Here is a 12,732-nt window from a genome sequence, read left to right on the forward strand (position 1 = left end):
TATAGAGACATATTCTGTAACGCAACGCAAGGAAACGTTCAGGAAACTTTGTAATTTGTAACGGCTTTTCAATAAATCGAAGCCTATGAGTTTATATAATCCACGTGAGTTTATATAATCTAATTAGTCAAATATTCCCCTATTTTAATTAGTTTTCACTGATCTATGATCTATCGGGAGGATAGACGTTTGGCTGACGATATATTCCACGTTCCTGTGCACCATTTAACAAATAGAGTCCATGTTGCCGTGCTTCTGTTCAGTAATAGATCACAGATGACGTCAAAATATGGTAAGAACAAAACTGTGGCACCGGAGGCGATAGCCGAGTGTGTCACTGATGTTCTTATCGCATTTTGAAGTCTTCTGTGATCTATTACTGGACAGACGGAATCAACTTGTTTTATATAATAAAGAGACAAACCACTACAGTAAAAGTTTTTATTTCAAAATATTTCAACATAACACGAAAGCCGGCCTTTGCCCACTTTGGCAAACATGAAAATTGTAATTTGACGTAGTCTGTTGTCTATGCAAAATGAAGCAATCTCATTGGTTGCTATGAGTAGCAAAGAATTGTGATTGGTCCAGGAGAATCACGTCACTGTCGAACTTGACTCGGGTGTCTCTTCTCGTGGAATGAAAATTTACGGCGAAAACAGGATTGAATTGCGAAATCTACAAATCTTAAAGAAAATGCTGGAAATATCAGGTCCGTTTTTGTCTTAAGAGCAGCCCTGCGAGCCTTGGTGGTTGCCTTGAATATTGCAGGAGTTGAAAAATACGCCCGGAAAACTTGCGGTTGCGGTCAACACTGGACGCCATTCGATTTGAGCTTTGAATGAAAGGCGCGTTAGTGAAGGTGGGAATTTGTGTCTTTCGTGGTTGGTGATTCTCAAATCAGTTGGATATAGTGTCGGAGACACCTTATAGCTATGATACAGTTGGCGTGAGCCATAGTGAGCTATACTTTAATTGCTAGCTGCTATGCCATGAAACGGACTGGAACATTCGCGTAGGAAAGCAAGGTTATGTGTTTATTTTAACTGATTTTAAGAAGTGATGTTTTGAAGTTTCATTCCTGACATCAATCTGTGTCAACAACTATTTTAAGACTGAGAAAAGTTGAATTTTTAAGCAAATTAATCTCATAAACATTTTGTTCATGGGGTTTGTTAAATTCAAGACAAAACAATGGTTTCTTACCTTAAAGGAATTTCAAGACCAAACACTTTTATTCGCTCTCGATTTCTATGCGTGATAGTTGACTTGGGCTGCGCCCTCGTCAACTATCATGAGATAGAAATATCGAGCTCATAATCTAATACAGAAGACGTCAAAATGTGGTAAGAACATCAGCGACACACACTCGGCTATCGTCTCTGTGCCACTTTTTTGCTCATATCACATTTTGACGTCATCTGTGATCTATTACTAAACAGACGCACGGCAATACGGAATCTGTTTCTTAAGGACGGTGCCTACTAAATACAAAGGTTTTTGCGCCAGGTTAGGACCACGCGGAAAAAGTAGATCTTTGCGAGGGCTATTGGAATCCACAAAGAAAAATTGGGGTAGCCACGCATTTTTTCGAGATAATTAGCCTTGAATCTAAACAAAAATGCTGACATCAGCATTTCTCTGAAAAAAGAACGAAAGGATATTTCTTTACAAATTTCCTTAGAATTCGCCTTTACATTCAGAAAAGCAAACACATTTAAAAAGATCTTTAAACTACATGGCAAATGGTAACATAAAAACCATTTTTGGTATGTTTGTAATAGCAAAATCGTTGCAACAGCGCTTTTAGCGTCTCTGACAGCCTTCCTCTGGTTCAGCTAAAATACAGCCTACATACCTTTTGCTCACAACCAGAACAACCATGTTGAATAGGCTTGCCACTTCCATTTCAAAACATAAAATGTAGCTAGGGGTAACCACGCGTTTTTTAAAGTTATTCACCTTTTTTGAAAACTTTTACGGTGCCCGTTACATTTTTTCTGTCACCTCCCCAGTAAGGAAGACATTTGCGTATCTCGCACTTGTTTTACGCGCGCACTACGCCATCTGCAGGTACATGTTTACAGTTGGTTTTCAGTATAATTTTCAACAGATAACAGGTAGGTTCTCAGCTGGAAGACGTTAACAGTTAGTGGTTAGCGATATGCTGCTATTCTGGTGTTCCTGGCTTACCTACAGGTTCATTAAACTTGATTTGGTCACAGTGGGAAAATTTTGCTTTCATTTTAGTCGTGTACGTGATAGCGTAGTTGATTGCGTCAATGTCAATCCCAGCGCGCGCGTGACGCTTAAGGTGGCTCACTATAGTTTTACGATCGCACGCGCGCTAAGGACGAAAGCTCAAGTAATCTGCGCGCGCTCGAAGGAAAACGTCAGTGTTTTTCGATATTTTATTACGTCAACATGAGCACAACAAGCAAAACTGACAGTGAATTTTCTCGCGTTTCCTTCGGTGAAATTCCGTAAAACTTGGCAGATTGGTAGCAAATATTCTACTTTAGTCGGAGCTCGTTTTTCAGGGAAATTTATAAGACCAGTTTTTTCGCAGCGGTAAAAGACGTAAATTTGCAAAAATCGAAAAACCTGCCTTTACAAACCCCCACTTTTTTCGTGTTTAAAATTCGTGTCCCGCGGGAAGCGATATGCTGTGAAAATTTTGGAAGATTTCACCGAAGGAAATTCAAGAAAATCGCAACTAAAGCCATAAAAAAGTAAAAAACATATTTGTTTGGGCATTTCTATTTCAAGACTAAAACCAATAATTTTAACAGAGATAATAGTAAAACACTATTTAATCATTGCTTATTAGATGTAATTAGTTTGAGAGGACTGGGTGTAAATACGAATGCAAAAACGGCATTCAAAACATAACACTTGCGCGCGCAACGCCATAAATGATTACCCCATGGAGACACCTTAAACCATGGCTTGCGTGATGCGCAGAACGTGTGCGCACTAACAAAAGTAGGCACCGTCCTTAATTTGAACATTTTATAACGTCCTTAGCCTTCCTTACTTTCTAGGGCGAATAATCAACCAGATACAGTCTGATTAACTATTTACTCAAAGAAAACGAGGGCGAGTAGTCTAAGGACGTTTGCCATTCAACCAAAACTTCTGGAACTTTCGAAACGCTGAAAAATGGTACAAAAATTTCCCTTTCAAGTTTCTGGGAAATCGAGAAAATTCCAGAAATCTCCAGAACCCCGAAAATTCCAGAAATCTCGTGAAGAAATTCAAATGGACAAGCAATTCCTGGTAAGAAATTTGAGAAAATTTGGGTATAGCTCGCGAGCTTGTCCTCTTTTCCGGAAGTTCAGCAAAATGCTGTCACATTCGCACTGGAAATTTTCGGAAATTTAAACCGGGATTTTTGGTCGAATAGAGAGCGCCCTAAGTGTTTAATTAGACACTAGAAGATTGTTAGTTCAAAGCAGACTTCCAATTTTATGCATTGTTAAGCTAAAATCCTGGAATATCTGTATTTGTATTTTGTATTTTTTCTTTCTCCACTTGAATACTTATTTAGTCCTTCCGGAGCTGGCGGGAGGGAGGGGGGACTTCGGGGACCACCCCCCTGTAATTCCTAGAATATTAAGGCTAAGACAGAATCTTGGATGATTTGTAACACATTCAAAAATCCTTCAGGTCCTTAACGTGAATAATGACGTCACATGGCGTAACGATGACATCAATATTTTTGAACAGCCGCCATTTTGGATTCGCCTTCTTGGATTTCTTTATTTTCATCTTAAGCTATTAGCTATTAATAGAATTCTACCTGAACACTAATGCAAATGCTGCAATCTGATTGGCTGAGCCATTGCACCCTATCAGCCATTAGTGTGCAGTGGCTGGAGGTCGTCTTCGAAATAGCGAGGTGCTTTTCGTTTTTCCAAAGTTTTGGAGGAATATTTTGATGCAAATGACTAATTAAAATTCCTGAGATGACTTAAAGACGGGCATTTACGGTTTCGAGACTTTAAAAAACTTGGAATTTCTGAAAAAATGATGCGCGCGTGCGCACAACTGCAAGTTCAAATGACAATTCAATGCAAGCGATCTTTCTAAGGCACGAAGTTTAATAATACGTCGAGAATCTGGAAACTGTTATTTGAAATAAATTTCAGTTAGAATTCTTCTATAAAACAATTAGATTATTCGCTTTCGATTTCTATGAGATGATGGTTAATTCGGCCTTCGGCCTCATCAACTATCACCTCATAGAAATCTCGAGCTGATAATCTAATTGTGAATTAGTATTAATCTACTAGCGTTCTATCATGAATGTCATTCTCTGATTGGCTACGCTACTCACTATCTATTCCGTTGTAGATAGTGAGTAGCCTGGCAGTATGCACTTGTTAACGAACTGGCGGCCTCTTCTTGGCGTTTCCGAAATGTCTGTGAAGAGGATTTAGAAAACAACTTTAAACGACTAGTAGGTTTATACTAAAACAATTAGATTATTCGTCCTCGATTTCTATGCGTGCGACAGAAACCTCGAGCTCATAATCTACCGTAAACACTGGCGGATACGATGCAACTTCTTACTCAAAACTTTCCTTAAAAATCAAGGATGCGGCTTATCTGCAAGAACATTGTTATTGTTTAATAGACAACAGGGGGAACAAATCAGACTCGCGAAATACGCTGAGTTTCCACTAGAAGATTTAAGGGGGCAAGCAGTTAGCAGCTCACTTACTAATTTAGTCCTCATTAATACCTTTATTGACCATACATTACAAGTTTGATTACGTTGACAATATGATGACTTGATAAATATGCAGATGCTACTCTCTACAATTTGCTTCATGATATAGTTTACAAGCATAGTGAACGCGTTAAGGCCCAGTTCAGACGCCGAACTTTTCATGAGCCGAACTTAATTCGAATTTGGACCGACCCAAATTATCAAAAGTACACCTGTTGATTCAGACGTCGAACTTAATTCGCCGAACTTTATTTAGTTTAAACCAGAACACATCGAAATGTCAGCGATTTTCAGGCAAAGTAAAAACTGCTTGTAAAATACGTTATAATAATTTAGACATTAGGTTCGGCTCATGAAAAGTTCGACGTCTGAATCAAAGCCGTTCCAAAGCCGAAATTCCCGGCTGAGTTAGGCGGGAAGAACGGCTGGGCCGTTCCAAATTCAAATAGCCGTTCTTAACTGATTCAGACGCCGAACTTTTCATGTGCTTGATTCAATGTATTTGGTTCGGCTCATGAAAAGTTCGGTGTCTGAACTGGGCCTAACTGTCCCTCAAAACTTCCTTCAAAGGTTTCCTTCGATAACTTTTTTCTCATGATTAAAATATGAAACAAAAAAAAAAACAACTTACAGAAACATATATCAAGAAAAAGCAGAACACAACACCAATGAAAATCTCGAAACTATTTTGCAGAAAAATTAACCACGTAATTAACCACGCTATATGTAGCTGCAAAAAAACATAAATTTCCCGTTCAGTCCTATCAACATTCGCCCAAACATTGTCTGACGCATTCATATCTTCCCGTATAAGGCGCGAGGCTTTTGATCTCCCACTCGCATAAGTATGTAGCACCATACTTCGGGCAAGGACAAGGATTGGCAAGGTTTGGGTTGCATACTGTGCCTGCAATTTCAGGGCAGCCAACATTTCGTTTCTTCAATGCCTCAAGCTAGAGAGAGAACAGTTACAAATTAGAATTAAACCTCACCCCCTCATCAGCAAATGATTGCTAACTCATGAAAAATAACGGACTCAGACCACAAATGTTTTGAAAACGGGCATTTTTTGCCCTAGTTCAGTCACAATTGTTTCCTTCCTCATATTTTTTCGCGCTCGTTTTACATTGCGTGTTGTTAATTTTTGGTTACAGGATAAGCTGGTCCCAGAGCATATTTAGTTTCAAACTTTAAAGACATGTAACATCTCTATATTAAGGACACTCGAACCATGAGCACTTGACAGTTTTTGTACACATTTTTCGGTCACTATCAACTATTTACTAACCAAGAGTGGTCTTTACGCAAAAATCTCAAACCAAGACCTTGCCGTATTGACCGAGCGATAGAGAGGCCAGTTTCGCAAGGCTGAGGTTTGAGATTTTTCCGGAAAGACCGAACATTCGAGGTTAATAAGTAATTTATTACATGGCTTTTTGCTTTGTATTTTTATAAAAGAAAAATTTACTATTTGGTTAACTTTTAGTCCTTCCTAAAAACGCGGACATGATTACAGTAAGTTAACCTAATGTGAGTCCGCGATCCAATCGAAAAACCAACACTTAGTCAGCGGTCAACTTTAAAAACACCTCGATGCGCTTTAAACTTGAGTCCACAATATGGTCACGTGATACTGGTAAGCGGATTTCTTATTTTGACAGGTGTCAATTGACCATATCATGGATGCCCAATATCAAAGATGCATGCCATAAACCAAGGCTGCATGACTTGGTGTTAGCCAAAGTATGGCCGCCAGATTGCGCGATGTGGTTGTAGTTCGTCGTGGTCGTCGTCGTAAAGCGCACGCGCCTGCGATTCATGCCGCTAGCCATGTTAACCATCAAAACAGAGTTGCATGGTTTTCTATTTCTATGCATGCATGTGATTCAGTTCCTATAGTTATGGTGCTCCGCTGGGCGGCCTTTCGGGCTGCCGGAGCTCCGCTATAAGTATGGGGATTAAAACCAGCACTTGGTCAGCGGTCAACTTTAAAAGACACGTGATCTTGATAAGCTCTAAACTTGAGCCTCCCCTATATGGTCAAGTGATATTGGTCAGCGGATAAGTTTTTAACAGGTGTCAGTTGACTAGGCTGCATGTCCCGGTCAACCCACTAGCTGGAGTATGGCCGCCATGTTGTGCGACGTCGCTGACGTGTGTTGGCGCCCACGAGCAACACTGCTAGCCATGATAACCATGAGAAAATCCACTCATGGGTTTCCTTTTCTTTCCTATATGGGTATGGTGCTCCGCTTGGGGCCCTTCGAGGTGCCGGAGCTCCGCTATGAAAACTTGTTCGTTTGTTCCTCTGCCTTTCCTGCTTGCTCTTTCCAACAATCAATTCCGCATCTTATCCTGTCTATGAGTATTCTCGTTAATACTTTGCCTACGATGGACAGTAGGGTTATGCCCCGCCAGTTCTTGCATTCTTAAGATCTGGGATTTTCTCTTGTTCCCATATTTTCTTCAACAGTTTATATGGTTTATTTGTTGAAAGCTCAATGTCTGCCTTCAATAATGCCGCAGTCATGCAATCGATTCCAGGTGCTTTCCCATTTTGTAGTTGTGTTGCTACGTCACTCTCACTTAGTGTTGGTTCACAAGCTGAAGTATCTGCTATCATCTCACTGAGCTAGCTTTCATTATCAACAGTTACAATGTTTGGTGGTTCTTCTCCGTCAAGAACTTCCTTGAAGTGTTCTGTCCATCTTCGCTGCACGTCTTCGTTTCCACTGGCAAGGTTTTCGTTTTTACCTTGTACTGCTCTGCTCTGCATATAGGTCTTTCATCGCAGAGTGTCTTTGTTAGTCCATAGAGGGTCTTCATATGTTGGCTTCGTCCTGCTGCTCCTGCTTCACTGTAATGTTCTTTATCCACCTTTTTTATGCCTGCTTTTGTACTTTTCTTTACCTCTCTATCCTTCTCGGTATTCTTCGCCCCTAGTTGTTTTTTTTTTTAACTTTTTATGAATGTGTGCTCAGGATTTTCTTATTAATTTTTCCTCTCTGATCTTTCAGGGGCCCGTTTCTCGAAGGTCCCGAAAAGTTTTCGCACCCGGAAAGTCGTAGCAAAATCTCGAACCTTACGATTACAGAGCTTTGTTATTCACATATTTTTAACGTGAAAAGAGGTTCTCTTCATACAAGAAGTTTCAGGCGTATACACCTCTCTGTTTTTAGAAAAAGATCAACTAAAAATGGCTTTTCGGGCCCGAAAAGTTTCCGGGCCTTTCGAGAAACAGGCCCCAGGTCCCATGATTCTTTGCTGATCCATGGTTTCCTTTTCTTCCGTGCTCTACCTAAGACTCCTTCTGCTGCTTCTCTGTATGCCTTCTCCATCACGTGAACCGGAAGTCGAATTTTCTCTTCCATGTCGCGTTTTACAAACTTTTCGTTGAAAACACCAAATTGATAAATAGTCAAATGAAAGCTTTTCATCTCATTGGTGGAGGGTGAGCACACGCCAAAACTAAGAACATAAACTTTTGGTTGATGTCCGCGGTTTAAAAACATCTGCGCTTTAGCTCTCTACAGAGAACAGGTGATTATAAAGCAATAACAGTGAGGCCACCAAGGGGGAGGTACTGACGCCAATTTAGAATAGGCGTGTGTCGCGAAAGTTGTTTAACCCTGACTGTACTAAAAGAAAGAAAGTCAAAAACTGATAACCTTCTAAAGGCCCAAAACTGAAAAATGACTTTCAGGCTCTGGCTCTTTTTGAAGCTCATATACCTTCGAAAATCTTCTTTGTTGACCCACTATACTCAACAGATCATGATACCATTTACAAAGGTAGAGTTCCATTAATTTGGGCGCGGTGACCTCATGATTAGTGTGTTTTCTTTTTGTGGCACTTAACAAAATAAGTGACGATATTTCGTTAGCTTTTTAGCTTTGGCAGGGAGGCGCGCTAGCCTCACGACTAGTGGCTCGTCTCCGGATCGAGCGGTCCGAGGTGGAGCCCTGACCGGGGACATTGTGTCGTGTTCTTAGGCAAGACACTTTACTCTCACAGTGCCTCTCACCGCCCAAGTGTATAAACATGTACCGGCCAATTTAATGCTAGGGGTAACCCTGCGATGGACTAGCATCCCATCCAGGGGGGAGTAAATATACTCCTAGTCGCTTCATGCTACAAAAACCGGGATGTAAGCTCCGATCTGATGGGCCACTTGGCCCGTGTACAGACTTTTTTGAGATTTAATTAATCCAGATTTTTTGAAATGTTCATGGACGCTGGAACACACTGAATGCCAAGGGGCCCAGGTTTTGTTTTAATCTGAATGATCCACCTATGGACGCGGATTGGTTGAACCGCAATCTGAGAAGAATGGTTTGTCCATAAATGGAACGGGAAATTTCATTTTCGATCGCAAAGTACGGATTTGGCTTGGCTAAGGAAAGCAACCAAAATAGACCTTTAATTTTTAGCTTGGGCGGTTTCTTTTCCCATTACAGACAACGTGATATTCCCTACAAAATTCTGCTTTCGCCAATCTAAATTAAAAATAATATTCATTCACATACAGGCGACTATTTAACAATTTGAAGGCAAGAATTCTCAAGAGTATCATTATATGGTCTGCAAAGGGACAACAAACCGCCCAGGCTAAAAAGGTCTATTGCGTTCATATTACGCACGCTCTGATTGGTTAGCTGTACCAGAAGTTTAACATTCACGGTTTTTGAATCTCCCAAACTTTATCTTATATTTGGACCAGGCTATGTAAAACACCGTTGTCGCCAACTTGTTTGCATGTCTGTTTTTTGGTCACAGAAAGGAGGGACAGCAAAGTCAGCGTCTGTCCTGCACTTGTGGAAAATTGAATTTGAACACCATTAAGTGGAGCCAAAACAGGACAGCCAATAACCCATCAGTTACATTTTTTATTCCACCTTCCCACCACCCTCCTTTCATCCTCGAAACCAAACTGAGGGGTCGCCTGCTTGACTAAGTGAGTGGCATCAACAATATATGAAAAATTACCCTTTTGTAGAACCTGTTACACTCATAGAGTTGTGGATTGCAGGCGTCGAATGAGATAGCTGCTGCGGCCAGGCAAAAGATAAGTAGGATAGTAAAACTATATTTGTTGGCCATGTCCTGAAAAGTGCTGAAATAAACAACAAAACAGGCAAAAATTAATTAAGGTTAGAGTCGTCTATAATTCTAATAGAAAATATTTCAGAGCTTTGAAGCAACTCCAGGAGTACGTAATGTCATTCAAAAAATACAAGTAAATTTCTAAAGATTTATACAAGATATTGCGCCCATGCACTTGAAAAGTGCTGAAAACAAACAAAACAAACAAAACAAACAAAACAAACAAAACAAACAAAACAAACAAAAACATTAACGATGGTTGAAGTCGTCTATAATTCTAATAGGAAATATTTCAGTGATTTGAAGCAACTCAAGGCCTACATTCTAAAGTGTGAAAAATCAGTTAGACAGAGACAAGAAGTTTGAAATAACAGCAACTGTTGCTGAGGATTTCATCATTGCAATTCAACCACCTGGCCCGGACACCGATTTTGTCTAGGACTTAAAGGGCATGTAAACCCAAAAAATGCTATTTTGGGGACCACATAGTCGTTTAGTACGTGTAGATCTTTTGTTCACTTTAGCCCGTTTTCACGTTGGAAAATCGCTTCAAAGTTCTAAACATCCGCCATCTTGAATCTAGCAAATGACGTCACGGGTTTACCTTTAGTTACGGGAAGTCAAAGGTTTTTCTTGAACATGTTATGAAATAAGCGCATGTTTACATAGTTTCTTTTGGAAAAACACCACATCTTCATTATGGTAAAACGCTGTGTCGTTCAGTTTTGCAGTGATTCGAACAAAACAGACCATACTATGCATAAGTTTCCAAAAGACGCTAATTTGAGGCGGCAGTGGGTAAAATTTGTTCAATGCGGAAATCGAGCCTAGTGAAATGGGCCGATTTCGTAGAGCCGACGAAGCATTCGGTTATTTGCAACATTCATTTTTCTCCGGATTGTTACGAAAAAAGTTTCATGGTAGAAATGGGGCTGAGAAAGCAAAGTCCTTTACTTTCTGGTGCTGAACCGACGATACAGTCTCCAGCAGTAACAAATTCTTGCGACAAACGAAAGCGCGCTAGCGGCCTATCCAAAATGAAGGAAGCGAACAACCGGAAATGGCTGCCAGTACCAATAAAAGGCCTAGAAGAAGTAGAGCTCTTCAAAAGCTTGAGATTAATAGGGTAAGTAGTCAACCACTTTATCTGCTATTCTTCGCAACACAGATAATCTCTGCTTCCTTTGAAAAACCCTACAAAGAAACAGCAGTAGAACAATATGTGTCACGCTTGCACATCATTGAGTAAGTAGAAAGGTAATTACGGCAAACCACGTTTGTGCCTTTGTATATGTTAAGCCCATTGCTGCCAGTGCTGTAACATATTTTCAATAATTATAATGTAAATTAGCAATCACCTTCTTATCACTCACAGGGTTGGTGGCTTCAACCCAGTTTACGTGGTGCCAAAATCGGCTGGAAAGGTGCTTCGGATCTTGTTTACAGCACAAGATGGCAGCACAACTCGGACATGTTTACCAAGATAACCCCAGCACCAACGAACAAGCTGCCGATAGGCAATGTATCGAAATCTCCTACACGAAAAGTACTGAGAAATAACTATCTTTACTAGTGTTGTACTAAAATAAAACCAGTTACGGCAGAGGTAAATCTGACAATTGAACCGCGATAGTAAAAAGTAAACATACTCGTTTCCTGTGTGAATATCTGCGCCGTGCTGCTGCCTGAATGCGTAATAAGCAGTTTCAAGCACCCAAACATCAAGACAGGTTGACTGAAATCCTGGATGCTAGGTAATACATTTCATTTGTATTTCTGGCCTCTGATTTTCTACTTTTTGCCAGACTTATTCGATTTCAGCGCAGCAAACACTTTCGTGAGCAGTCGGCATTGGCTGACATACTTGACACTCGCACCTTTTAATGCACCCAAGAAAGGTCGGGAAAAAAGACAACAACAAAATTTGGTGAGCTTCTATTTGCGTGCTAATCTGACTATGCGTCGGCTTCAATTGATGTTCATCTGCTAAAAATGTAATTTAATTGCAAAATGATTAAATACCAGTCTGTGCTTCCAAGACGGTCTGAGTTGTTGTCATCTGGTTCTGGGCTGGCTTCTTGTTAATCACTTTGTCGGACCCTTCGTGGCTCAAATTGATACGGACGAGGCCCAGATTGTTCCACAGCTACAACTGAATTTTCTACATCACTATCATACAAATTCACCTAATTCGAATCGCTGTCATCCGATAAAAGATCCTCCGAGCTACTCCCACTTTCCCGATCCGCCATAGAATTCTCATGTGGAATCCCTATTGCGCAATGTTTGTGTTCCACCGCTTACGTCACGGCAGATGGCCATTGTTTTCACCGGAAGTGGATTTTTTTCCCGTAAAAGCTGTTTTTCTCCTTAACGAAACCCAAACGAGCAAAATAAATGCCAAATTCGTTTTCTTCGTTGCTGTTTGCGTCGAATAAGAAAAAACTTGTATTTTTGGGTTTACATGCCTTTTAATTAAAGATTAAGGCCAAAGATCCGGGAAGGGGGCTCCCATACAAAAAGGGCAGGGGTGCTTGTGGGAATTTTGAAAAGAACCGCTGAGAGGTACCAAGATCCTGTTTTGTGGGCGTGCCTTGAAATTTTTTTCACCCCTAAGAGGTACCAAATTCTGGGACAAAATGAAAAATCTGTTGATTTTCAAATATCTCCTGTCTTATTTTTGTCGGCTGTACACCCTAAAACGTACTGCAAAAGCTCCCGCTGTGGACCTTTGAGGCTGAACACCTTAAGCAGCTTTAAGAGATACCAAAACCGTTTTTATAAACCCTAAAAGGTAGGACAAGAACCCCCGTCCTTTTTACATGGGAGTACCTCCCAGGCCGATGGGTGGGGTTAAAGAACAGAGGAAAAGTTTCCAATCCTTACGGCTTTAC

General features: G+C 40.5%; 1 protein-coding gene and 1 long non-coding RNA gene across 13 annotated transcripts in view; one reads left to right on the forward strand and one right to left on the reverse strand.

Moving 5' to 3' along the window:
• Positions 1-1,413: 1,413 nt before the first annotated feature.
• The window catches only part of LOC145462716 (uncharacterized), a 36,397-nt gene continuing 25,078 nt past the window's right edge, over positions 1,414-12,732 (reverse strand). For 9 of the 12 annotated variants that reach the window (XM_081446307.1, XM_081446300.1, XM_081446305.1 and 6 more), the window contains exons 2-3: positions 9,722-9,848; positions 1,414-5,688 (exon numbers count right to left, since the gene is read on the reverse strand). In XM_081446307.1, coding sequence (XP_081302433.1) covers positions 5,500-5,688; positions 9,722-9,835 — 303 coding nt within the window. In that variant the 5' untranslated portion in view covers positions 9,836-9,848 and the 3' untranslated portion in view covers positions 1,414-5,499. Of the gene's footprint in view, positions 5,689-9,721; positions 9,849-11,196; positions 11,286-11,860; positions 12,686-12,732 lie in introns of those variants that run through there. The other 3 variants (XM_081446306.1, XM_081446310.1, XR_014041237.1) reach the window with 3 other exon arrangements.
• Positions 10,421-11,411, forward strand: LOC145462717 (uncharacterized). The gene is made up of 2 exons (XR_014041238.1): positions 10,421-10,964; positions 11,214-11,411. It is a non-coding gene; the product is annotated as an uncharacterized LOC145462717 (long non-coding RNA).

Source organism: Orbicella franksi, chromosome 12, assembly GCF_964199315.1.
Source record: "Orbicella franksi chromosome 12, jaOrbFran1.1, whole genome shotgun sequence".
Taxonomy (NCBI): Eukaryota; Metazoa; Cnidaria; class Anthozoa; order Scleractinia; family Merulinidae; genus Orbicella; species Orbicella franksi.